Source organism: Gopherus flavomarginatus, chromosome 2, assembly GCF_025201925.1.
Source record: "Gopherus flavomarginatus isolate rGopFla2 chromosome 2, rGopFla2.mat.asm, whole genome shotgun sequence".
NCBI classification, from domain to species: Eukaryota; Metazoa; Chordata; order Testudines; family Testudinidae; genus Gopherus; species Gopherus flavomarginatus.
The window spans coordinates 299,084,785-299,112,217 of record NC_066618.1 but is presented as its reverse complement, the minus strand read 5'-3'; the positions used below and the strand labels follow the sequence as shown (position 1 = coordinate 299,112,217).

General features: G+C 53.8%; 2 protein-coding genes across 2 annotated transcripts in view; one reads left to right on the top strand and one right to left on the bottom strand.

Moving 5' to 3' along the window:
- Positions 1-27,433, top strand: part of EEF1D (eukaryotic translation elongation factor 1 delta) — a 420,646-nt gene that overhangs the window by 330,362 nt on the left and 62,851 nt on the right. The gene's annotated exons all lie outside the window — the stretch shown is intronic.
- On the bottom strand, positions 19-27,014 carry LOC127045181 (protein brambleberry-like). The gene is made up of 12 exons (XM_050940994.1): positions 26,937-27,014; positions 26,646-26,774; positions 22,911-23,096; positions 22,144-22,366; positions 20,041-20,157; positions 16,733-16,912; positions 15,653-15,859; positions 14,856-15,018; positions 13,031-13,095; positions 11,873-12,063; positions 9,134-9,225; positions 19-4,348 (listed from the first exon to the last, which is right to left on the bottom strand). Exons 2-12 carry the CDS (start codon positions 26,646-26,648, stop codon positions 4,213-4,215), a joined length of 1,563 nt encoding a protein of 520 aa, XP_050796951.1. The 5' UTR covers positions 26,649-26,774; positions 26,937-27,014; the 3' UTR covers positions 19-4,212.

Genomic DNA, 27,433 nt, shown 5'->3' with positions numbered 1-27,433 from the left:
ACAGCCCAGCTGTGTGTCACGTTCCTGGGACACTCCCCCTCTTGTTGCCAGCGGCTGGTGCTGCTCAGCAGTGAGGGCTGTTCGTTATCAGAAATCTTGCCTTCTCCTCTAGGGTTAGAATGGCAGAATGGGGCTCTCCTGCAGTGCTCAGGTTGGGGGAGATTAGCCAAAGCAGGTGCCCTTCCATGCCCCTGTAACTACTTATTGTCACCGATGTTTGGAAGAAGTCAACTGGAAGGTCGGTAAGCTTTCTAGGGTGTCCCTCTGGCTCAGCGTGGACTTATCCCCAAGAGGTTCTGGTGCTTGGTCTTATTTTAAATCAGGTGATGGAGCTTCCAGTGCTCTCCAGCAGAGCAGGGAGAGAGGACACGATCTCTTACAGCTGCTGCTGCTACTTTAGTCTTGTTGCTAACCATCCTCTGTGAAGGTACTCCCATCACCTGCCCTGGGAGAACGTGCAGTCCCCTAGACTCAGCTAGGAAGCTTTCCTGGGAGATGCCACTGCAATCTACCATGAGTGGCTGCAGCTGAACAAGGGCTGGCTTGAGGTGTGCCCATGTTCCACTCCCCTAGGCTAACTGCTTTCCCCAGGCCTCTTTCAGAAAGGGAAAAAGCCAGCTCTGTAGATCTTACAATATGAAACATTCACTCTCCAGCCACTGTTACAGCCTGTCTGTCTGCACCAGCAACTCAAGGACTGTATTCCAACACCTAGGGACAGGCAAGCTTTTTGTGGGGGAGGGGTGTTGAAACTCTATACACCTCTGCTGGCAATGAGCATTGCCTTTGGAGCAGGCAAGCACTAAACCAAGGCACCAGTGAGTTTAGCATTAGAGATGCTCCTACCCCTTGGTTCGTCCAGCAGCTCTCAGCACAAAGCATATTTCATAGTGTGGTGATGTGTCAACAGGTAGGCTCAGATGCTGGGGCTGCCCTCCCTCCCCTTTGCAAAGAACAGCAGTGGCCCGTTGGGTTGTTATTACCCCTGCACTGGCCCAAACCACGCACACAGCAACCAAGGAAAATCCCCTTCCATCCCTGCTGTTAGTTCAGGCTCTGCAGGGGTGTTTGAATGGGTGACTCAGGAGATAACTAAAGTTGGGCACAGGCCAGTTTTTCTCACAAATGTTTCTGGGAACCTCAGTGCAGCCACCACCTCTTCCTGGTGGTCACTCTAACAAACCCCTCTCTGTCCCTATCTCCTGTAGCCTTGGGTTGTGAGCCTGCCCTCGGGGGGTCAGGAAGTCACTGGCCGCTTGTGAGGTCTCAGGCACCCTGTTCCCTGGCTGGGTGGGAGCAGTGGAGCTGTCCTGGAGAATGCCCCAGTGTCCAAATGCTGCAGCTGCCTCCGCTGACAAGAACCACCTCTGGCACCAGGCACACCAGCCCTACAAGTCTCCAGCAGCTGCATGGTTCTGATTCGTGCTGGTGCTGCCAGTGCAAACACCAGAGCATCTCTCACTGCTCTTGGTAACTACTATTCAGGAGTAACAGCTGAGTGCTGCAGGGTGGGGCTTTGCCTCTCCCCAATCTCCACCCATGCTTTGCATTTGAGGGTACATCCAGACTACCCACTATATCAGCAGGTAGCGCTCGATCGATATATCACGGCTCATTTAGATGTGATATATCGATCCCTGAATGTGCTCCCGTCAACTCCGGAACTCCACCGGAGTGAGTGGCAGTAGCGGAGTCGACACAGGGAGCCGTGGACGTCAATCCCGCGCCGTGAGGATGGGCGGTAAATCGATCTAAGATACTTTGACTTCAGCTACGCTATTCATGTAGCTGAAGTTGCGTATCTTAGATCTTCGCCCCCAGCGTAGACCAGCCAGAAACCCTGGGCTAGAGAATTTGAACAGGTGCCTGTTGAGGGAACAAGAGGGCCCATAGCCCAGCTTTAGCATTGCTGCCCATCCCTATTCTCAGGGTGAGCTAGCATCTTCCTGGCCCCCAGTCCCCGTCCTTCACTGCCATTTGGCTGGAGAGATGGGTCATCCCTGAGCTCTGCAACCCTGTTCTACCACCCACTGGCCAGCATCACCCTTACTTTCAACTCGCCAAAGTGCTGGCACATTGGAACAGGGCACAGAGGGAGGAAGGTGGGATAGGAAACCGTCACAAGCCTCAGTTTCCCTCTCCCCCCCCACCCCCCATCAGGTTTCCTACCACCCCTTGGTGCAGTAAACAAGGTCTAGCCAGGCCTACTTTACCCAGTGGGTAAAGGTTCATGGATTGTCCAAAGGGCCTGTCATAAATTGTTTGAGAAAAAATATTTAAAGAGACAGGGAATTAATTTAAAGCACTAGAGTCTACTGCTGTGACCGGAGGACTGTGTTAAGATCATGGCACATAAACAAGGTGCAGTGGCCAAAAATCAGTGGACTAAATTTGTGTTGGAAATAGGCCTAATTGGCAAACAAAATCATGAGAGGAGAGGCTGTTCCACCCACTGCTCCCTTTTGGGGCCTTTAAAAGAAAATACTTTTTTTTTTTGGTGGGGTGAGGAGGGGAGGGGAAGGGAAGGGGCAGAGAAATAGTCCAGAGGAAGTTAACCACTGACAGACAGAAGAGAAAAAGCATCAACTGTAGCTTCAAGAGTGCCACCCCCACTGGCTTCTAGCACCCACCACAACGGTTAGACCTTTGTTGTCCTAGTCCCACGAGATGTCCTAACTGGACAAGGCCAGAGAAAGGGCCTCAGGTGACATCAGCACTGCCAGCGGCTTCGGCTAACTCCCACCCACCATGTGAGAGCTGTGGCTCTTTCGTCCCCCCTCCCACATGTCCTTTTTCTTCCCCAGCTTATTTTCCTTCTTTCCTATCCCTCTTTCCCTTCTGTCTAGTAAGAGTCTGGCTCAGCCAGCCAACACGGCTGTAAGTCTGGACAGCAGGAGGCAGCTAAAAAGGAGTGCCCGAAGCAGCCTGAGAGCAGTACAAGCTTGCAAGGTCTCACAGTGGCTACTAAAGCCATGAGCCCTGCCTGGTTTTTCCAGCAGTAAGGTTGCAAATACAAGTTAGCACTGGAGACAGAAGCTGCTTTTTCTGTCTTTGCTGCTCTTTCCTCTCCCCTGTGTGTAGTCGTCTTGTTTTGACTTCTAGGAAGTGAGATTGAACTAACAGCAGCAACAACTTCCCTTTTACCCCAATGAATGGTTATTTGCATCTAAAAGCCTGCCAAAGGGAGCGGGGGGCGGGGCCTGCTTCCTTCTGAAACCTCTCTCGGGTGAACGGGGAGTGGGAACAAGGGATGGCGTGAAAACGAAAGCCTGATTGTGTTTTACATTTCAAACACTTGAACAGTTTTTCCTTCTGGATCTGTAGTAAGAAGTGAAAAGGATAGTTAGTGGTGGGTTTGCCCTGGTGCGAAGCAGGCTGAGGTCTCTGTGTAGCAAACCCCACACCTTGGTTAATACTGGTAAAGTGTTGACAGGACTCTGACTGGCCAACATCATTTTCATCTAAATGAATACAACCCCATCCCCATTTAGCCAGAGGTTGGAGCCCCCGTCCACAGCCCAGGAACTCTCAGGTTTCTTTTGAGACAGACATGGAAATTCCAGCAGTAGATAAACGTTGTTTATTAAACCAATGTGCAAACAGCAGATTTCCATATAAAACTTGGCTACCAACATGGCACCTTCTTACCCCAGGCATCTTTACTGACAAGAGGTTTGTCCCAGTGGTGCTGAGGGAGCTGCAGTCTGTGCTGCCGGCTCAGCTAAACCCGGATGAGTGTCCTGAGGGCTGGCAGAGGTGGAACAGGCCAGAAGAACCCAGCTGGAGCTGGGCAGCTGTGGCCACTAGAAAAGCCAGGCTGACTTGTAAACAGTCCACTGGCTCCTGAGTCAGTGTGAACGTAGAAGCTCCTCATCTCCTGCAGTTTTCATGGGGTGAAGCATTTGAGACACGTTGGAACATTCACAGAGCAGGGTGGTCTATTTAAAATGGGGCTTTCCTCAAAGAAGCCCCATGAGCCCCTAGAAAAGCTGCCAGGCAGGGACTGTTGGCTCTCCGCAGACATAGTCCCTCCATTCAGACGTACACATTAAAATCAAAGGCAGTGTTTAAAATAATGCCACAGAATGGCTGTTGCTGAGACGGGGGGGGTGGTGCCCCAGCTGCACTCCAGGAGTCCACGGGTCCCTGGCCAACCACCCAAGGTCCAGACTAACCTAGCGGCTGCACAGGTTTGACAGAGAGCTCCAAGGCTCAGCTAGTGTAGGATACTTGTCCAGATACGTGAACGTGGCAAAACTCCTGTCCGGGAACGGCCTTCTTCCTGCATGGCTGCCCGGCCTTGGTGATGCCCTGGCACAGGCGTCGCGGAGACATCGAAGAGGTGGACCTGGAAGGATGGTGAGACAGGCTGATTATACCTGTAGGTCTAGAGCCCTGTGGATCAAATGTGGGGTCAGGTCAGCAACCACCAGGCTGTCACCAGCAGCAGAGGGTACCCCATAGCTAAGGGGGTGTCACTGGGCTGCAGGCCGGGTTTGTTGGTAGTTCCAATGGAGAGCAAGTTAAGCTGCCGAAACAGCCACCCTAGGCCAAGCCAGTTACCAAGCTCTCCCTCCACCTGGTCCTCATCTACCATCCCTCCCCCCCCCCCACTTCTCCCCACCTGCCTTGCTCTTGGATTTCACCTCCTGGCTCTCTCACTTCCTCCTCTCAGTCCCCCACACTCATCCTCTGGGCCTTCCACTCCCATGCTGACAACACCCCGCTTATGCACATTTCCCTGCCCTGATCTCTCCATTCCACCTGCAGCCCTGCCTCAGCTCTCCCACTTGTCCAAGGGCTGTTCATGTGCCATACTGGGTCAGACCAATGGTCCGTCTAAACCTGTATCCAGTCGTCTGACCGGCCAATGCCAGGTGCCCCAGAGGGACTGAACAGAACTGGGCAATCCAGTGATCCATCTCCTGTTTTCCACTCCCAGCTTCTGGCAGTCAGAGGTTTAGGGACACCCAGAGCATGGGGTTGCATCCCTGGCCATCTTGGCTAATAGCCACTGAGGGACCTATCCTCTATGAATATATCAGTTCTTTTTTTAACTCTGTTATAGTCTTGGCCTTCACAACATCCCCAAGCAGTGAGTTCCACAGGCTGACTGTGCATTGTGTAAAGAAGTACTTCCTTTTCTTTAAAAGCAGCAAAGAGTCCTGTGGCACCTTGTAGACTGACAGACGTTTTGGAGCATGAGCTTTCATGGGTGAATACCCACTTCCTTTTCTGTGTTTTAAACCTGCCTATTCATTTCATTGGGAAGGGGCAATAACACTTAGTCATTTTCTCGACATCAGTCATGATTTTATTAGTTGTCTCTTTTCCAAGCTGAAAAATCCCAGTCTAACTTCATCTAGTCTTTTTAATCTCTCTCACCAACCTGCTCTCTCTGTAGCAGAGTTCCTGCATCACTGGGTCTCTTTCAGCACCATCCATCAGCCCCCTCCCTCACGTCCTGTCTCGTGGCCTTTCTGTGCCTTCCAGACCCGCAGTGTTGATGACATTTCATCTGCTCTAAGCCCTCCCCTCCCTTTCTTACATTCATGCAGTAGCTGATTTCTGTCCATGCCTCCACTCTCCTCCACCCATGACTCTCTTTCCTCTTCTCCTCTCTCCCCAGGTCTGTCCCGCCAACTCTCAAGGCCTGGCTCACCCCCACTATCGACTGCAGAGTGTCTCTGACTGGTGGAAATCCCACAACTTCCTCCTTCTCTCCTCCTTCGGTTCTGCCATCTATGTAGACGGACTCCTCTACTTCTCTGACTGCACTGAATCCCACGCCCATAGTGCCAGCTGCATTTCGCCACCTTTGACTCAAACCTTCCCTCCCCGCCACTCCCACTGTTCTCCTCCTGCCTAGGATCATGCCAAATTCTTCCAAGAGAAAATTGACAAGTGGATGCAACCTTCCCCCTCTCCTTCCCCTTCCCCATCAGACACAGTGTCCTGCTTTCCTCCTCTAAGCTCTCCACTCATCACCCCAGTTACCTCATCCCATCACCTGATCTCCCTCGTGCCCACTCTCCTCCGGTTCTTCCCCTCACAATACAAACACGCTCTAGCTTCTCCCATTAAAAAAATCCCATTTGCCTGTTCAGCTACAGCCCCATCTCCCTTTAGTTTCTAAGCTGACTGAATGCACTGTCTAGTATTGCTGTCTGGGGTTCCTATCTTCCAATTCCACCCTACACTCCCCCCTCCAATCCAGCTTCTGCCCCTTGCACTCCACTGAAACTTCTCTTGTCAGAGTCTCTCAGAACCAGCACTCCATCCTCATCCTCCTTGACCCATCAGCCGCCTTTGCCATGATCCTCTTGTTGGGGGGAGGGATAGCTCAGTGGTTTGAGCATTAGCCTGCTAAACCCAGGGTTGTGAGATCAATCCTTGAGGGGGCCATTTAGGGATCTGGGGCAAAAATCAGTACTTGATCCTGCTAGTGAAGGCAGGGGGCTGGATTCGATGACCTTTCAAGGTCCCTTCCAGTTCTAGGAGACAGGATATCTCCAATTTATTCTTTATTTAAAATATTGTCCTTCCATGGACTGCCTACCTCTCCGTCACTCCTTCCATGTGTCTTTCAGAGAAATCCTGCTCTAACTTCTGGGGTTCCACGGGGCTCTCTCCGTGGTTCCCCTCTCTTCTCCTTTTACACCCTGTCAATGGCTAATCTCATCTGCAAACACAAATTCAGCTACTATTCTTCTGCTAGTGACTCACAGATCTACCTCCACTCCAGACCTGGCCAGATTACAGTCTCCACCCAGCTCTGACATCTCCTCATGGATGGAATCATAGCACCATCGGTTTGGAAGAGCCCTCTAGTCCAGCTCCCTGCACTGAAGCAAGACCAAGTAAATGGGGACCATCCCCGACAGGTATTTGTCCAACCTGGTTTTAAAAACCTCCAGTGATGGTGATTCCACAACCTCCCATGGAAGCCTATTTCAGCGCTAAACTCCCCTTATACAGTTGGAAAGTTCCCCCCTCCCCCCAATATCTAATCAGATAAATGTCTAGCCATCAACTCAGGTGCAATATTGCTAAACCAGAGCTCTTCATCTCCCCTCAGCCCCCATCCCAAGCCCTCCCTGATCACTGTGGACAATCCCACCATCCGGCCCATCACTCAAGCCCGTAACCTGGGCAGCATCTTCAACTCAGACCTCTCTCTAGGTCCTCGCATCCAGGCGGTGTCTAAATCTTGTCGATTATTTCTGCAAAACATCTCTAAGATCCAGCCTCTCTCATCCATCCACACAGCTAGAACTGTGGTCCAGGCTGTGATCTCAATTACTGCAGCATCATTCTCTCCAGCCTTGACGAATGCAGTCTTGCTCTGTTCATACCCAGGCAGAATGCTTCTGTGAAGATTATTCTCCTAGCCTGTCACTTTGACCACAATACCTGTCTCTTTGGATCCCTCCACTAGCTGCCTCATCTCCATTGTATCAAACCTAAGCAGCTCGTCTTCACCTCCAGGGCTCATCACCACCCTATCATCTCATTCAGTATCAAAATGCCAATGTCAGCCTTCATCACCCTCTTGCTAGATTTTCAAACCAATAACTTTGTGCTTTCTCCTGTGTTGCCCCTTGCTCTTGGGAGGAGCTTCCGCAAGCACCCACAAAGCCACCTTGTTATTGTCTATAAAACTCTCCTTTGCAGCGAGGTCAGAAAACTTGACAACAAGGTAGTTGGCGTGTAGAGATGACCGCCCATCATGCTGACCAATGTAGTCTCATAGTGTCCTTGTACTTCTCCATTGGTCTGCCTCTAGCCACTAAAGCCAGAGACCACTTAGCAAAGTCAGGGCATCAGAAGCCAATGGCCTCAAGATTAGGAGAGATAATGGAGCATTTAGTCCCTAGAGGGAGTGGCCCAGCTTGTTCCACTTGGAAAGCAAACCATACTCCTGGGAGAATTTGGGATCACTGCGCATGCGCAGAATTCATGGCCCCCGTAGATTTCTTTGCTTCTCCGCAGAAAAATGGCTTCTGACAGTGAAACAAAGGGAAGCTGCAAGAGCAGTCATGTGCCCCCTCCCCAGCAGTGCAGGCAGGTCGGTTTGGGCACCCAGAGCAGCTGGTAGGGATGTAAATCACTGTGCGGGTTAGGGGGGGACTGGACAGTCGTGTGTGCACGCGCACGAGAGAGACACAGACCACACACACTCTGACCCTCTCGCTTGCTATTATGGCACACTTGGCGTGGAGGGGCAGGGCTTTGGGGCGTTTCTGAAGAGATAGAGCAGGCTCTGTTCCCTCAACCAGAGCAGAATGTAGCAGCCTGCCTGCTTAGTGAATTGTTCCCGTTGCTCTTAGTGAATTTCCCCAGGAGTATAAAAACAGGTATAAAACTTAAGGCTCCTTTGCATTGCCAGAGTGGTGCAGAGGTCAGTATGGCTTATGGAGCTTTAGTGATTAGAACTGGTCTAAATTCTTGGACTGAAAAAAAATTCCTATCAAAATGTGCTCCATGAACTGTTTGCTACTGACCTCTCGGAGATGGTCAGTAGCCAGTGTAAATTGGGAGTTTGAGTCCCCAGCCCTCACTTGCTCTTCAGTTGCCTACGATGCAACAACCCTGAGCACATGACTGCATATATTTGTTGACTCGTAACTAGAAGTAAAGGGTCAACATTAGCTATGTTACTATTAAACAGAGCGAGGTTGGTGATTTCCTCCAATGCTCCCCACTCCCACTCTCCATTCATTGTATTGTAGTTTAAATAAAATTACCAAAATAATTGAAAGCAGCTTGATTATATTGTGTAAGTTTGACAAAAAATATGCAGAATTTTAAAATATCGTGTGCAGAATTTTTTTGGCACAGAATTTCCCCAGGAGTAAAACCAGCAGCCATGGGACAACTGTCGCCCAGAACGTGTCTGCAGCATTCCTCTCCTCTGCCCATCACGTAGGTGAAGCCACCCTCGCCTTAGACGTTGCTTATCGCACCATAAGTCCCCCTTGTCTTAGAGGCAGGGCTGGTTACTAACAGGAATAACCCAGCCCCAAAGCATCCCTTGGGGATGCCAACACTGGCCAGCAGGGATCGGTGAAGCGTTGCGCAAAAGGAATCCGCTGCAGCCTGTTCAGAGAGCGGAGCAGCGCTCTATACTCACATGTCACTAGCCATGGACTGGTCCGGGCTACAGGACCTGAAGTCAGAGAAGGGCTCGAACGCGGGGTCCAGGTGGCGCCTCTCTAGTGTGGCCTGTTCAGGAAAGAGGGAGTCACATGTGGCACTGATGAGGAGGAAGACAAGCTCCCCGACAGCAGGAGAACCAGAATCAGCTGCAGGCCCAGTGCCAGAGCCCCCCCGTTGCTACCGAGAATCTGAACCACCAACAGTTGCTCTTGCTTCTAAAGCAGAGAATCCCCGCAGGGAAGTGTGCCCAGGAGCTGTGGCTTGGAATTAATGGCCCAGCAAGAGGCTGCAGCACCATGCAGGGTGGATTTGATGGTGCTTTGGTGGTAGTTGCAGGTCTCAAGGCCCTGGCTGTTGAGGGCACTGATGGGGTCCCCTGGAACCTCCCCCTTGATATCGCCAAGCAGAGGCAGGATAAGGAAGTGCCAGGCCCTTGCCCTCTGCACATTGATTGGTCACTTGTTGCAGAACCGGCTGCCAAGACAATCCCAGCATTCCCTCCCCATCCCATCATGTCAGCGGCTAGAAACACGACAAGAGTCCCTGCCTCTGACCCTACATGCTGGATCACCAACTGCACCTTGAGCAGTGTCACACGCCCAGCCACCCCCATAGCCTGCTACCACGCTACCAGCTCAGGAACCAGCCACGCACAGATGCAAGTTGTGTTGGTAACACGGCCCGGGAAGGAGACTCTGGACAGGTTTCCAGCCACAGCTAGGTGAGACTCCCCAGGCACAATTCCTGGCCTGCCCCAGCTCCTGGGTGCTGAAAACCCTCCTTCATCCCCGGGCCAGCACCCCTTGCACCAGACCCACTCCTAAGCCCTTTTAACAACCAGTTTCTGTCCACCCACATCCATCCAAGAGCCACCTGGATCTGAAGGGTGAACCAGTTACTGCAGGACCTCAGGGTCTGGGTGAGAGGTATGGAAATTCCCAGGTCAGTTGCTTTCACAGGGACCAGGGTACAGGACAGCAGATCTCTTCACACCCAGTGACCCAGCTGGGGGAAGCCTGCAGGCCCTGCCTGCACTGGCCCCCTGGCTGGGCTCTCACACCAGTCAAATTTGCCCAGCTCAGCTGAAATCAGCGGCTTTGTTTCTGTCGGGGTGAGCTTGGCCCCAGCACAAGAATGTGCAGACCGGCCTTAGGGAAAATGGTGCTCTGGGCGAACTTGTATTTTCACGCTCCTGGGCCCCAAGGGTGCAGCCCCCCCATTGCCCCTGACCCCCATAGGCTTCCCACTCTCCTGCACCCCTAGCCCCTGCACCCCCCTCCCCTGCACCGTGCCCCCTTGGTCCATGAGGGGGAAGTATCCTGGATGCACAGAGCCCTGACATTGCTCCTCACTCCCCCCCCCAACCCCCTGGGGGGCCACAGAGGAATGTTGGGGTGGATCAGTATCTGTGCATCACCGCTCGGCCCCTCCCCCCATTGCTCCGCTGGGAGAAATCTGGGTGCCCCCCCCCCATGCAGCGCTCCCCTGCCAGCCAGGAGCAGTTTCTGACTCTACACCAGCAGTGCTCACCTCTGTGCTGCTGCACGGTGCCCCCATGACCATGGTGCCCCGGGCAACTGCCCAGGTCCTGCCCCAGGCCAGCCCTGAAGCTGTGCCTTTTAATGCTCTCTGCCCCCCATGCCTGCAACGGCCGGTGCCAAGCCGCCCAGGGCACTGGGGGGAGGGGGAGGGACCCCTCACAGCACTGGTCAGTGATGCACAGCCAACGTCCCCAACCCCACAGTAACCAGAACGAATGGGGAGACCCCGCATCTCGGACGACAGCTCGGACAGTGGCTCCGATTACTGAAAGCCCGTTCTCCCTTGCCTGCCTCTCCCCGAGCCCCACAGCAGGCAGCGCCAGCCACACACACCTGCCCGCCTCTCCCCGCCCCCACTCTCCTTCCCGCCTCTCCCTATGCCCCACAGCAGGCAGCGCCAGCCACACACACCTGCCCGCCTCTTCCCGAGCCCCATGGCAGGCAGAGCTGGCCCTGCCCCACTCTCCTGCTCACCTCTGTGCCCCATGGCAGGCAGCACCAGCCACAAACACCTGCCTGCCTCTCCCTGTACCCCATGGCAGGCAGCACCAGCCCTGTCCTCACTCTCCTGCCTGCCTCTCCCTGTGCCCCATGGCGGGCAGCACCAGCCACAAACACCTGCCTGCCTCTCCCTGTGCCCCATGGCAGGCAGAGCTGGCCCTGCCCCACTCTCCTGCCCACCCCTCTCTGTGCCCCATGGCGGGCAGCACCAGCCACAAACACCTGCCTGCCTCACCCTGTGCCCCATGGCAGGCAGCGCTGGCCCTGCCCTCACTCTCCTGTCCACCTCTCCCTGTGCCCCACAGTGGGCAACGCCGGCCCTGCCCCCACTCTCCTTCCTGCGCGCCTCTCTCTGTGCCCCATGGCAGGCAGCGCCAGCCACACACACCTGCTCGCCTCTCGCCGAGCCCCACAGCAGGTAGTGTCAGCCCTGTCCCCACACTCCTACCCACCTCTCCCTGTGCCCCACCGCGGGCAGCGCCATTGTCTCCCCCCCCACACACACACACACAGACTCTCCTGCCCGCTTCTCCCCGAGCCCTATAGCAGGCAGCCCCGTTTCCCACCCCCCATATGCCTGCCTGCCTCTCCCGGTGCCCCACAATGGGCAGTGCCAGGCCTGTCCCTGCACACTTGCCCACGGCGGGCAGCACCAGCTTCCCACCACTTACCCGCCTCTCCAACACCTCGTGCCTGGTGGTGCGGCTCAGACTGATGCGGCGCGAGTTCCCAATGGGGACACCGGGAGCTGGCGGAGCAGCGGATCTCGGCTGTGCCTTCCAGCCTGTAGGGGGCAGCGGCCTGCCCCCATCCCGAAAGGGGTTTCCCGTCAGCGGGGACACCCTCCCCAGGCAGGAGTCGTCTGCAACACATTAATGGCTAGCACAGCGGAGACACTGGTCCGCCTGATCAGTCCCCTCCAGTACCCGGCTCCTGTGCCCACAGACAGGCTGAGCCATTCAATGCTGGAGCTCCAGGAGTGCGCCTATGGCTCTCAGCCTGCCTACCCCAGCCCACCTGCTACGGCACAGCCCCTGTGCGCACAGCTCTCCAGCCACACGGGCCTGGCACACACCCCAGCCCTGGAAGCTCTGCTGCCTAACGCACAGGGCTCTGGAGCAGTTCATGCCACATCCCCACCACAGCTCAGCTGGAGAGGCTGTGGCCTCTGGATACTGCAGAGCCGACGTGCTTTGATGAGCAGCAGAGAGAAGTCTCACTAAGGGAGCTTTAAGCAGCCCAGCTGCCTAAGCCAAGGAGGGGGAAGGAAGGTCCAGCGGTTAGGGCACCGGCTTTGGACATGGGAGACCGGAGTTCAGGCCCCACCTCTGCTGTGAGCTTCCTTCAGCAAGTCACTTAAGCCTCCTCCGTGCCTCAGTTTCCCATCTGTACAATGGGGATAACAATACTTCCCTGCCACACAGATGTGAGGATAGATATGTTTAGAGTTTGTGAAGTGCTTTGACGGGTATGGAGGAAATGCGCTAGGTAAGAAACAGGCATTCATTGTTATTGTTATTTAAGATATTCAGGCCGAGCGCAGGTACCTCTACAGACTGGGTGTCCAAGCTCTCCAGGGAGGTGGGGGTGATTGTCCCATAGGGATCAGGTCTTGCATCGACAGGGTGGGTAGATACTAGTGCTCTGGACACACTGTTTGTCCCCTGCAACATTCTCCCCAGCTCCCGGCCAGCCAGAGACAGGGATCTGCTCTCTTCAGATGCAGCATCCCCATAGTGCCCCCAAGGCAGAGCGGGGTTTGCTGCAGCGCTCTGGCACTCAGCAACGTGTTCCCCAGGCACCCGCTGTACTGAACTCATCTCACTTACCCTGCAGGTAGCTCATCTCCTCCAGCTTGTTCAGCTCTTCCTGCAAGAGGCCAATTTCACACTCCCTGCCAGGGGAAGGATGAAAGGTTACAAGATTCCATCACAGATGAAGTTTCACCCCAAGTCCTGCCCAGCTAAGCCCCTGCCCAATTCCCACCCTTCAGAGCATGAAGCTGCAGGGTGTCCTAGCTGGGGGCGCATTTGTCCCCTACAGACCAGATGGGGAGAACCCTCTCTACACCAAGCATCTGATTTAGTTGGGATTGGTCCTGCTTTGAGCAGGGGGTTGGAGTAGATGACCTCCTGAGGTCCCTTCCAATGCTGATATTCTATGATTCTACGATCTCTCTCGTCGTCCTCATCTCCTTCTATGTGCATCAATTTATAAGTTTCAGAAGAGGTATCCCTGGGTGTATGTGCATTAGGCGACAGAACAACAAAGAGCAGACATGCCCCAGACACATGCCCAATCCTCAGCCCCTTCAGGCCACAGCTGGAAGAGTAGAGTAGAGGTGGGCCTCCTGCCTCCGTGGTAGATTGATCCTGCCAGACAAGTGGGTGTAGAATGGGGGAGTGAGATCCGGAGCCGGGGCGCCCTGCCCCAAGGAAAGGACACACTAGACCTAGATGTGCACAAACATCCCAGCTGACGTCCACTGGCCTGGCCACGCATGGGAAGATTTGGTCCTCGATACCTGTGGGGGCATCCAAACCATACCAGGCTTCTGACACCAGCACCTGCACCCTGAGCTGCACGCAGAAGCGGGACCCAAGGCCTGCACTGGACAGCTGGTGTAACATGCCACTAACACAGGCAAGCAGGGGTAACCTGGGGTCGCCCTAGGACCCAACTGGGAACCCCCCTGCACAAGGGCTCTTGCAGAGTGAGCTCTCTGCTGCCACCCAGAGGCTATTCGGCACCAGCGCACCCCTTCTGCAGCCACTGGTGACAGGGGTTCACTCCTTCCTGCTGACATGATGCTGCGGCTGGGGCTGGGGATCGTGCTGCTGCCGGCTACTATGGCAGCACATGTGCTCCCCGGAGGCCTGACAGCAGCATGGCGGAAAGCAAACCAGCATGGCTGCAGCCAGCCTCTGTGCACCATGTCAGCCTGCAGGGTGGAGGCTCTGGGGCGCTACTGCTCAGTTTCCCACTCTAACACAGAAGGACCTGGGCAAGCAGCAGTCCATGTGAGGCTGCTCGTTGCTCTGCACCTTACAGGCCTGGGTGCTCCTGCTGCAAAGAACTCCTGGGTTCCATTATCAGCTCTGCCACTGAGTCATTGCATGACCTGTGCCTCAGTTTCCCCATCTGAACAGCCAGAGGATGTGGTGTAAATCCCGACCCAGAACACACCGACCCACATCAAGCCTGGTACGGTTTGGATGCCCCCACCCCACTGCACACAGACCCCCATGGCGGGCAGGGAGCATGGAGGGTGAGACGCTATATAAATACCAGGCACTCTCATTACCAGCCTCTTCCCCTGGGATTAGCTGTAACCTGAGTCAACGGACAACCCTGAGCCTGATGTGAAAACAGGGCCACAAATCCTTCCTGGCACCCGACACCGGCCTTGAAAGAAGGTGGCTTTCGAGAGCACATTGCTAACTAACTCGACTGGACATGCTAATCCAAACACTCACTAATGTGTGACCAGAGGATGTTTGAAGTGACCTTAGCAGAGACCCGAGGAGGGAAGGCTGTTAAATGGGCACATCTGGCCATGCACCTGTTGTCCCCTGCAGTATCCCCAACAGGGCTCCAGATTTACCTTGGTTAGCCCCAGATCCCCATGTTCTGGTCCCACCTGCCCCCTCCTACCTGTCAGGGGTGGAGGTGATATGACAGCGGGGACCATCCTTGAGCTCTGCTTCAGGGCTGCTGGCCCCCGCTGTCCTCTGAGGAGTCAGCGAGAGCACCAGAGGCAGCTTCCGGCCCCTCACGCTCCGGGCACAGCAGCACAAGCTCGCCAGCAGCCAGTTACCTACAAAAACGTGAGCAAAGCCAGAGCTGGGGTCAAGTTCAGAGCAGCATCCAGCTAACACAGAGGGGGAGCCGGGGGGGGCGGGCTGACGGACCTGTCGATTCAATATTTTGTTGGAGGAAAACTTACCTGCTTAGAGCCGGGGTTCAGGGCGCCAGGGGCTAATTCTGGCACTACCACTGACTCCCCGGGGCTCTGTGTCCCTGCAACACGGGGGGTTCTGACCTACCTTGCAGGGGGCTGTGGGAGTTAGCACAGGCTGCTGGGAGGAGGAGATTAGCTGGCAAGCGTAACCCAAGCTGACAGGGCGGCTTTGTCCCCCTCTGGTGGCTGGACAACCCGAGCTTTCCAGGTCAGCGGGTGGTGGAAATTGACTGCACCAGTGGCCACAGGAGCGGTCAATGGTCTAGCTCAGGCCTGTTTACCCAAGCGTGGCCAATGGCAGGGCAAACTCTCCCTACACTCTGCGCCGGCGTGTCCCCACCTCATGAGCTCGCTCCAGAGCGCGGCTCTGTCTCCATGGCCCATTCAACCCTTAGCCTCCCTGCTGAGGCTGCCCAGGGCTGGGCCACCGGTGCCAGCTTGGGTTCTGGTTCCAGCGATACAGGAGAGAGGGGGAGCTGGCTGTGCTCACCAGTGACAACGAGCACCAGGAAGAGCGTGAGGGACGTGAAGCCCAGGGAGACGCCGTGGTTGAGCTCAGAGAGCGCGTTGGCGATGACCAGGACCAGGAGCACAGCGCGGGGCAGACCTGGGGTCTGCAGGAAGGTCATGAGCAGAGCTGAGAGCAGGAAGTAGGCAGCGTGCAGGACGCAGGTGCAGGCGGCACCGAGGCTGACTCCTGCGAGACAGAGAGAGAGATGGGCAAGCGTGCACTTCGCTCCTTGACAGATCCATGCTCAAACCGGCGCCATCTCCCGGCTGGTTCCTGCCAGCGGAGCAGATTGGGGAGAGACGTCTCCTCCTTGCAACGTTCCCTCAAGTCCGGGGGCGGGGATACTACACTGCCCAGCTTCACTCAGAGTTTTGCGAGGGGAGGGGGGGAGAGGGGAGGTCACCATTACAATAATTAACGAAGGATAGGCGGCATCTCTGCTGCAGGACCTGCCCATGCAGCAGCTTGCTCAATCCATTGCTACTCCCGCCAGCCTCTGACACCCACTCCCATCGTATCCTCTCCGGGCTGGGACCCTCCTACACTAGGGGGCAAGCAGCTCAGGCCCTGCGATCAGACAGAGGGGTGTCTCCTCCTTTGCAAGTGTCTCTCCCACCCTTCCCCATGACACCTCTGAAACTCCCTCGCCCAAGGCCCATGCTCTCTGCACAGCAGACAAGGGCCTGGAGGCTCTATGCAGCCCCAGCTGGGGAGGAGAGTGGGAGACCAAGCCCAGGGCTCCAATCCAGGTCTCTGAGCACAAGGAGGAGAAGGGGCGTATGCTGCCTTATTCACCAGCCACATCCACCCCGCTGAGCAGTGGGCGGTCAGACACCCTTCGAAGCCTGGATTTGCTGTTCGGTGTCACAAGTCCCCTCCCGCCTAGGCTGGGCTGCGGAGCCCACCCCAGGGGTGCTGCAGGCAGAGAACCAATCCCTTGGCTGGCCAGTTCCCAGCCCACAGCCACTGAGGTGCGTGTGGCCCAGCGAACTTGGGTGGGAGGAGGCTGCTCAGCTCCTTGCTGCCCTGAGATGCACGTTGCCCCCACCCCCAAGTCACCTGCCCAGCCAATGAATCTCTGGATGTGCAGGAGCCGGCCCTCCACGCTGCTCTGCATGTGACCCACGGCGTAGAGCACCAGGCCCAGGCTCTGGTTCATCCTGTGCAGCTTCCCCATCAGCTCGTCGTAGTACAGGGCTGTCTGGTTCTGATAGGCCAGGAACAGCGCCAGGTTGGCCTCTGGGCAGAGAGGGGCAGAGGATTCAGCGCCAGCGTAGGAACCCAGCTTAGAATGGTGGGGAACTGTCCATCACGGGCAGATCTGCTGGAGCATCGCGAGCCAGAGAGAGGCCCAGGTAAGATGGCTGAGGTGGAACTGGGCTTTGATTCTCTCTAGGGGTGATATAGCCTGGCGTTCGTATTGGGATAGTAATTTACAGTTTATTATTTTGCTGAGTGAGTCTATGATGTTACTTTATAGTCTATTATCTCTAGTCTATTCTTGTTCCTGCCAAATGTCTGGGTATTTCCTTTATCAAGTTTAAAATGTACGGTTATCGCCACTGTATGGCTCGCTTCTGCCTCTCCTCACAGTAGGCACAGCCTAGCTGAGGCCTGGGTCACTGCAATTACAGGGTAGATCCCACATTGAGACAGTTTCTGTCGGATCTGCCAGCACCTCCAGGAAACTGAGAGGGTAGAAGTGAGAATACAGGGTGGGTTCCGGAGAGATACAAGGGAACACAGTTCACCAGTGGTTCCAGCCTCCTCCTGAGTAGCTAGGCCAGCTGTGGAGGTGTTGGTTTCAAGCTGGATCAGGGCGAATTTGCAGGGACTAGACCGCCAAACACATGACAGCTGTTAGTCAGGTTGCTTAATGCGCTACCGGTAACACTCCGCTATTACAGCAATAAGTGTGGTATAGGAACAGTATCGAGGGGCATAGTGTAGCGTATGAGGAATTCAGAAAAGGATTAATGAACTGGAAATATATATGTTTTTTAAATGAAGATCCAGGAGGCAGGTCCCACCGCTCTTGATGCAGGAGAATGCCACCCTCACAGCACAGTTACCAGGTGCCAGGCCCTCTCCACTCCTCAGCCTGTGTCTGGTTGTGATAACGGGGCCTACGGCTAAGAGTGAAGGTGCGTGCACCTAGAACACCGCATGTGCATGGGACAAAAGGTTATAGGGTGAGTTGTCCCAACAAAGAGGCCGACTGATCTAACTTGAGGCCTGTGTTAAGCTCATGCCCAGTCAACGAGAAAAGTGCAAGTCCTGACCGAAACTGGTGTGTTGGAAATTAAGCCTGGTTGATGAACTAAATAAGGGGGGGGGAACTGGGCTGTTCCACCCCTCGTGCCCTTTTGGGGTCCTCAAAGACAGACTTTGGGAGAAGAACACAGACAAATGGACAGAGGCTGCCAGCGATGCTGGCTGGCTGAAAGAAGGGGAAGGCAGGAGATTCATCATCATGGCTGCCACCCCTATCATCTCCTCAGACCCTGGATCTTTGTCATCCTGACCCAAAGGGGTGTCCTGACCAGACTGGGCCACAGAGGGGGACCCAGATGAATCATGACCACCCCCAGGGATGAGGCTCTCTCCCCACAATATGTCTGTCTGATTCCTTACCCTATTTCTTCTCTTTCCGACCCCTCTCAGACTTTATGGCCAGAAGGGACCATCATGATCATCCAGTCTGACCTCCTGCACCTTACCCTATTTCTTCTCTTTCCGACCCCTCTCAGACTTTATGGCCAGAAGGGACCATCATGATCATCCAGTCTGACCTCCTGCACATCGCAGACCATAAACCCTCACCAACCCACTCCTGGAACAAACCCCTAACCTCTGGCTGAGTCACTGACATCCTCACATCATGATCTGCAGACTCCAAGGTACAAAGAAGCCACTACTCCTACTATTTTAAACCTGCAAGTGACCCGTGCCCCATGATGCAAAGGAAGGTGAACCCCCCCAACCCAGGGTCTCTGCCAATCTGACCCAGGGGAAAATTCCTTCCTGACCCCAAATGTGGCCACCAGTTAGACCCAGAGCACGTGGGCACGACCCAGACAGACAGACAGTTGGGAAGGAATTCTCTGTAATAACTAGAGCCCTCCCTAAGTAGTGTCCCATCCACGACTGCTGGATATATTTGCTGCTAGCAGTCGCAAATCAGCTACGTGCAGGGCTGTCCCTAGCCATTTTGGTGTCCTATGCACCCCCCACGCCTCAGGGGGGCTATGTGGGGCTCCAGGCCTCCACAGATGGATGGGGGGAACCGTCCCCTGGCCCCAGCCTGCTCTTCTCCCCTGGGAGCCAGGGGAGCAGAGCAGGCTGGGGCCGAGTTGCTCAACCTACCACACGGTGAGTGCAGGCCTGACCCCTGCAGCAGTTCTCCGGGGAGTAGGGGCAGGGCAGGGGTGGGGTGAGGGCTTGGGGAAGGGGTGGAGTGGGGACAGGGCAGGGGCAGGGGCTGGAGCAATATGCACTTGCGCAGGGCACCAGGAAATGTGGTTCCCCAAATTTCCTGGTGCCCTTCACAGCTGTGTACTTTGTGTATGGGTAGGGACGACCCTGGCTACGTGCCATTGTAGGCAGTCCCATCATCCCCTCCCCTCCATACACTTATCAAGCCAGTTTGGTTTTTTGCCCCCACTGCTCCTTTTGCCTTGTGTCTAATAAGAGTCTGGCTTAGATGGACAAGACTGGATATTTTGCAACACTGCTGTAAGACTGATCAGGAGGAGGCAGCTAAAAGCTGTGCCCCGAAGAGCTCGTCGCGCGTACAACCTTGTCTGGCCTCTGAGTGGCTGATCAGACTGTGTGCTGGGCCTGTATTTCTCCAGCAGTGAGACTGCAAGTGAGAGTTAACCCCAGAGACAGAAGCAGCATTTTCTATCTTTGCTGTTCTTCTCTTTCACCCTTGGGTATGCTGCTTTTGGCTTTTAGGAAATGGGAGCAGACTAACAGCAGCTATAACGCCGCCTCCAGCCCAGCTAACAGCTCTTCTTCCCAGAAAGGACAGTTATCTGTGAGACTGTCCAACAGGGAGGGGATTTGCTTCTAAAAAGCTCTCTCCAGACAAAGGGAAAGGATATTAAAATGAAAAGCTGACTTAGTAACTTACATTGTTTTCACTTCTTTTTTTCAATCTTGATTAAAAGGATGCCTAAGGGTGGGTTTGCCCTGGGACCAAGCAGGCTGAGGTCTGTGTGTACCAAACCCCAACCCTTGTTTAACCCTGGGTCATGTTAACACATTTGACCCTGAGCCCCATATATTCCAGCTAAACAATACACCAGCCCCACCCACGCTGGCCAGCCGGGAGCAGCCTGCCCTGCCAGCAGCAGCCACGGTACCTATTTTGGAGTAGACCTCCTGGGCTCGCCTTTGCATTTGGGTGAGGTCGGTGAGGATGGCTCTGTGTCCTTGCTGCAGCTCCAAGTCCTGGTCATCTAGATGGGTGCTCACGTTCTCTGCGGGGGAGATGGGGCAGAGCTCAGGTCCTGGCAGAAGCTCCAGTGAAGCCACTCCCCATGTTAAGTGTCATGCATGCCTGTGATCTAGTCACCCACCAATGGTAAAAGCCTGTTAGCCTAGATGAGCAAAGATGCTGCAGAGGACGTCACACTGTGCCTCCCTCTTCTAGTCAAATCAAAGTGCCTCCTTCCAAACCTAATGCCCACATACGACCTCTACACGCGCCAAGAGAAGGGGAGGGCAGCAGGGAGAGGCGGGAGCCACACGCAGACTGCTGGAGGGTCAGACTGCCAGACAACATCATGCTCTCCCGCAGGGGAGCTGGGTTCATTGGAGCAACCAGGACTTGGAGGTTCTTGCTCATCTCCATTTTACAGCCAGGCTGACTGAGCTATCACAAGATCCAGCAATTGGACTTGCCCAGAGGTCCATGGTTCAGGTGGGAATCAGATGTTGGGTGTGTTCCTGGCTCCTGGTCCTTTGCTGTAGCTTCTTGGCTAGTTCAGGGAAGTGGAGGAGTAAAGATAGAGCGGATGGATCCCCTCAGCTAGGAACAAGGGTGGAAATTTCTTCTCTGGGACTCACAAGTCAGGTTTAGCCACAGCTGGCTCAGTGGGGCCTGCCCTGGGTCCCTGAAACTAACGGACACCAGCATTGCTGCAGGAGCATTAGACACTCTAGGTCAACAGCTCCTGAATTTGTCCATCCCTTTCCCTACCATGTCCTTCCACAACCATACTCCTGTGACTCCCCTTTTCTATCCCAGGTCCCCATCCCCTAGAATCACCCTCTTAACATAAGAACGACTGTACTGGGTCAGACCAAAGGTCCATCTAGCCCAGTATCCTGTCTACCGACAGTGACCAATGCCAGGTGCCCCAGAGGGAGTGAACCTAACAGGCAATGATCAAGTGATCTCTCTCCTGCCATCCGTCTCCATCCTCTGACAAACAGAGGCTAGGGACACCATTCCTTACCCATCATGGCTAATAGCCATTAATGGACTTAACCACCATGAATTTATCCAGTTCCCTTTTAAACATTGTTATAGTCCCAGCCTTCACAACCTCCTCAGGTAAGGAGTTCCACAAGTTGACTGTGCGCTGTGTGAAGAAGAACTTCCTTTTATTTGTTTTAAACCTGCTACCTATTAATTTCATTTGGTGGCCCCTAGTTCTGGTATTATGAGAATAAGTAAATAACTTTTCCTTATCCACTTTCTCCACATCACTCATGATTTTATATACCTCTATCATATCCCGCCTTAGTCTCCTCTTTTCCAAGATGAAAAGTACCAGCCTCTTTAATCTCTCCTCATATGGGACCCTCTCCAAACCCCTAATCATTTTAGCTGCCCTTCTCTGAACTTTTTCTAGTGCCAGTATATCTTTTTTGAGATGAGAAGACCACATCTGTACACAGTATTGAGATGTGGGCACACTATGGATTTATATAAGATATTCTCCAAGATATTCTCCATATCCAAGATATTCTCCATCTTATTCTCTATCCCTTTTTAATGATTCCTAACATCCTGTTTGCTTTTTTGACTGCCTCTGCACACTGCGTGGACTTTTTCAGAGAACTATCCTCGATGACGCCAAGATCTCTTTCCTGATTAGTTGTAACTAAATTAGCCTCCATCATATTGTATGTATAGTTGGGGTTATTTTTTCCAATGTGCATTACTTGACATTTATCCACATTACATTTCATTTGCCATTTTGTGACCTTTCCCCACACCAGAATCTCCCTTGACCCTCTTCCTCGCACCCTTTTCCCCCAAAACCCGCTTTTTCCAGTCTCATGACCCTCCTCCCCGTCAGAACCTCCCTCTTGTGTAGCTGGGACCCCCCCTCCGTCTCATTTAGCAGGACGGGAAGTCAAGCCCCTCCTCCCCTCGACAGCTGTTTGCAGCCTCAGGAGAACCCCTGCTCTAGGGAGCCGGGAGATGCTCCATGCCCTTGTCTCTCTGTTCTCACCCATCCTCCTGGTGATGCCCTCAATGAGCTGAGCCACCTGCTGCTGCCCGCTGGCAATCAAGGCCTTCTCCTGAGTCAGCTGCTCCAGGTTGCTGTGGATGGAAGACTCCATCTGCTCCTGGCCGCCCTGCAGCTTCTCCTGCTGGAGCAGCAGCTCATGCTGGCTGCTCACCACCTTGTGCAGGGACTCTGCTGTCAGCTCTTTCAGTTCCTCCTGGCCGTCCTGTTAGCGAGACACTGACTCAGGGCTTGGCTACACTCAAAACTCCAAAGCGCTGCCGGGGGAGTGCTCCCGCGGCAGCGCTTTGAAGTGCGAGTGTGGCTGCGGTACCAGCTCTGGGAGAGAGCTCTCCCAGCGCTGCAGGTACTCCACCTCCCTGTGGGGATTAGCTTACAGCGCTGGGAGCCGCGCTCCCAGCACTGGGGCACTGTTTACACTGGCGCTTTGCAGCGCTATCACTTGCTGCGCTCAGGGGGGTGTTTTTTTCACACCCCTGAGTGAGAAAGTTGCAGCGCTGTAAAGCGCCAGTGTAGCCAAGGCCTCAATCAGCGAGGTGCCAGTAGCGGTGCAGAGACTGCAGTGGTGCATGCTGAGGACTAAGAGACTACAAGTCCCAGCATGCCATGCTTAACAGTGGAGCATTGCACGCTGGGATCGGTCATCTCCCTCTCTGCATCAAAGACCACGGTGGCTGTGCCCTTCATTCACTCCACCCTTTGTTCATTGGCTCAGACCTCTTTGGAGCCACCCACCCGCCACGACCCACCTTCAGAAGCCTCATGGCCTCCAGCTGAGTCATGGCGGCAGAGACCAGGGTGTTGACCGTGTGCTCCGTCCGGCGCTTGAATTGCATCTGGCGGGTGGAGTAGCAGACGGCGCGGGCCCGGTTGCTGACGATGTGGTAGGCGTTCCAGGTGTCAGGGTCCATGTCAGCGGTGCATTCCGCGAGGGGCTGGTTTGAAAGACAGCCAAGCAGGACTAGGTTCAATAAGGCCACAGGAGAGGGCCCTTCCCAATGCCCCGCATCCCTCCTAGCCCAGGAACTGCATGGCAGTACTCCAGAGAAAGCAAGCGGTGACCTGATCATGGCGTATCAGTAACTTCACAGGGCTTTATAATCCAGCAGAGAAAGGCAGAACAAGAACTGAAGGCTAGGAGCTGAAGCCAGACCAAATCCAGTTGGAAAGACCATTTTTAATGGCGAGGGTGATTAACCATCGGGAACAAGCTCCCCAGGGATGTGGCGGATCCTCCATCTCTTGGTGTCTTCGGATCCTGACCGGCTACCTTTGTGGAAGAGATGCTTTAGCCACCCCCATGCTGCTGGCCTCGATACTAGTGTAAGTGGGTGTACTTCGACGTGCTGTGACATGCAGAAAGTCAGGCTGGATGAGCGAATGGTCCCTTTTGGCTTTAATCTAGGAAACTAGGAGAAGCAGGTTGTGATACGGCAAAGCTGTCCTGGGTCCCCACAAGATAATAGCTTCTACAGGTATGGACAGTTTAAGACTCAAACATAGGACTAAACTAGGTGAATTATCCTCGCAAGGAAGACCGACCTATTCTCACACAGCTGAAGCACTACCGTGTGAGACCAAAGTACCCTACCATGGTCAGATCTCAAGGGCAGGTAGATGCTAGATCTTAGGCAGCATGGCCCACTATGCAAGGCATTGGACTGGGAATCAGGAGACCTGAAGTCTATTCTTGGCTCCACCACTGAGTCAGCATGTGACTGTACACAAGTCACATCCCTGTGTGCCTCAGTTTCCCCTCTTTAAAATAGAGCGGGTCGCACTGACTCACCTTTGCAGAACATTTAGAACCCTACAGCTGAAGAGTGCTACGCAGGAGCTATTCATCACAAATGTATTGACACAGCCCTGGTGTGGGCGCATCTGGGATTTTGTGCTCAGTCCTGGACGCCATGGGACTGAAAGAGACTGACACTGGAGGGAGTTGGGGAAAAAAGCAACAGACGTGATCAAGGGCTGGAGGGAAAGGCTGGAATAAATAAGTATGCAGGGCTACTTGATAGCGAGCTAGGCAGACGATATGCCTCACATTTGAAAGAGGAGCACCACAGAGGGAGAGGAATTACACAGGGCAATACCCATGTGTGAGACGGAGGATGGGATGAGATAAGGAGGGGGGATACTGCATAGTGAACTCGCTGAGGCTGTGGAACCCAAGGCAATTGGCAGGAGACCCCATTTTGGGATAGTGAAGAGGCTGACGGCACAAAATGCTCCAAGATCCATCGTAGGAACCAGTCCTGCACCGAGTGTGAGATGGACCAGTCACAGCCAGCCTAACCAGTCTTCACCTCTCACACCCAAGAGGTTCCATCATTGAAGCTACGCAAAATGCTCTTGGCCTTGCTATCCCGATATTCCAGCGATGCGCAACGAGCCAGTCGGGAACATGAACCAAGCTAGCTGTGCAGCCATCCCGGGGTAACAGTACCCCCAGCCCACCACAGTCCATTTCAATAGCTCCATCTGTGCAGGGGGAGAAGATGTTTGCAGGAGGGAGGGAAGATGGGTGGGGGAGAAGTGTGGCTGCGGGGCGAAAGACGTCAGCAATAGGACATGGAGGCCTCTCCTTTCACCCCCATGGAAACTTGGCAAAGGTCAGGGATGGCTGAAGGTCGTTCCCACCACGCAACGTCTGTTTGCAGGCCTAGGGTGATGTGAGTCCCATTCCTGGTGGGGCCACTCTGGTGCAAAACGGTCGCCTTGCCCAGGAGTCCCTGCTCCATGTACCTTTTAACTTTTGTTTAACTAATCCCCTCATTTTTGTATAGTTCCCTCTTTTGAAATTAAATGCCACAGTGTTGGGCTGTGAGAGGAAGAACACCTCAACAGCCCAACACTGTGGCATTTAATTTCAAAAGAGGGAACTATACAAAAATGAGGGGGTTCGTTAAACAGAAATTAAAGAAACAGTGACTAAAGTGAAATCCCTGCAAGTTGCATGGGCCCTTTTTAAAGACACCATAATAGAGGCCCAACTTCAATGTATACCCCAAATTAAGAAACACAGTAAGAGAACTAAAAAAGAGCCACCGTGGCTTAACAAGCATGTAAAAGAAGCAGTGAGAGATAAAAAGACTTCCTTTAAAAAGTGGAAGTCAAATCCTAGTGAGGTAAATAGAAAGGAGCACAAACACTGCCAGCTTAAGTGCAAGAGTGTAATAAGAAAAGCCAAAGAGGAGTTTGAAGAACGGCTAGCCAAAAACTCCAAAGGTAATAAAATGTTTTTTAAGTACATCAGAAGCAGGAAGCCTTCTAAAGAACCAGTGGGGCCCCTTGATGATCAAAATACAAAAGGAGCGCTTAAAGACAATAAAGGGGTAAACAGTGAGGTGGCAAAGTTTGCAGATGATACTAAACACTTAAGATAGTTAAGACCAAAGCAGATTGTGAAGAACTTCAAAATGATCTCACAAAACTAAGTGATTGGGCAACAAAATGGCAAATGAAATTTAACGTGGATAAATGTAAGGTAATGCACATTGGAAAAAATAACCCCAACGATACATACAATATGATGGGGGCTAATTTAGCTACAACGAGTCAGGAAAAAGATCTTGGCGTCATCGTGGATAGTTCTCTGAAGATGTCCATGCAGTGCACAGAGGCGGTCAAAAAAGCAAACTGGATGTTAGGAATCATTAAAAAGGGGATAGAGAATAAGACTGAGAATATATTATTGCCCTTATATAAATCCATGGTACGCCCACATCTCAAATACTGTGTTCAGATGTGGTCTCCTCACCTCAAAAAAGATATTCTAGCACTAGAAAAAGTTCAGAGAAGGGCAGCTAAAATGATTAGGGGTTTGGAGAGGGTCCCATATGAGGAGAGATTAAAGAGGCTGGTACTTTTCGTCTTGGAAAAGAGGAGACTAAGGCGGGATATGATAGAGGTCTATAAAATCATGAGTGATGTGGAGAAAGTGGATAAGGAAAAGTTATTTACTTATTCTCATAATACCAGAACTAGGGGCCACCAAATGAAATTAATAGGTAGCAGGTTTAAAACAAATAAAAGGAAGTTCTTCTTCACACAGCGCACAGTCAACTTGTGGAACTCCTTACCTGAGGAGGTTGTGAAGGCTGGGACTACAACAAATGTTTAAAAGGGAACTGGATAAATTCCTGGTGGCTAAGTCCATAAATGGCTATTAGCCAGGATGGGTAAGGAATGGTGTCCCTAGCCTCTGTTCATCAGAGGATGGAGATGGATGGCAGGAGAGAGATCACTTGATCATTGCCTGTTAGGTTCACTCCCTCTGGGGCACCTGGCATTGGCCACTGTCAGTAGACAGATACTGGGCTAGATGGACCTTTGGTCTGACCCAGTACGGCCATTTTGATGTTCTTCCTTCACTCCCCAGGCCCGTGTGAGGAGAATCTCAGGGTGCCTGCACTGGCTGCAGCCCTCTCCCCAGCCAGCATGGGAGGGCGTGAATTCAGAGCCGCCCCTCGCCGTCTTACCATGTCGGCAGTGCAGGGATAGGTCCTGCGCCCCTCCACACTCGCTTGGCAGTTGAACAGGGACACCCCCAGCTTGGCCAGTTCCTCTTCTGTCAGGTCCGTACAGGAGGAGTGGAGCTGGGCAATAACCTGCAGGCAGCAACGGAGAGGGGAAGCAGCGCGTTAGGGCTTGTGGTTTCAGTAAGTTGGTGCCTCCCACACCCCCAGCCTCTCCCAGGTGCATGAGAAGGTAACGCCTCATCTGGAGGCCACACGTGGCCTCTGCCCCTAGACTGCATTTTAAATCCTCACCTGCTGCCCCACGATAGGAGAATCATTAATGCTGGACAGTGACTCAATGAGGAGAGCTCAGTTCCTGGGGTTTGCCTCCCCCCCGCTGCTATCCTCCATGCCCTCCTCACACAGCCCCTCTAGGCACCCCAATAACACAAGGGGAGCCCCTCCTCACATGGCCCCTCCCAGTGAAAGCACAGTCAAGCCAGCTGGTGCCCTTCTGCCTCTGCTCCCCTGGAGATGTTAACCCAATGCCTCTTCCCTGCTCAGTCCCCTCTCCTCCCCTGCAGCCCCCAGCGGGCAGCTCCTCTCCCACTATCTGAGAGCAGCTGTTTCCCCTCCCACCAGGCCAGCTCCCCTCCCCTCCCCACTTCTAGCTGCTCTGCAAATGCAGAAGAGCCTAAAAGCCATCAGAGAAGCAGACTGACCAAGGAGCCCGCACCATGTGCCCCACTGGCACCCCCAGGCCATCAGCAAGGGCTCTGCCCGGGAACAGCTGCAGAGCAGGGGGAGGA

Coding starts and splice junctions, on each gene's coding strand:
- LOC127045181 (XM_050940994.1), bottom strand. Junction 22,367..22,910: donor AGGCCATGAGGCTTCTGAAG/GTGGGTCGTGGC, acceptor TCTCGCTAACAG/GACGGCCAGGAGGAACTGAA. Junction 15,019..15,652: donor CCTGGTGCTCGTTGTCACTG/GTGAGCACAGCC, acceptor ACGTTTTTGTAG/GTAACTGGCTGCTGGCGAGC.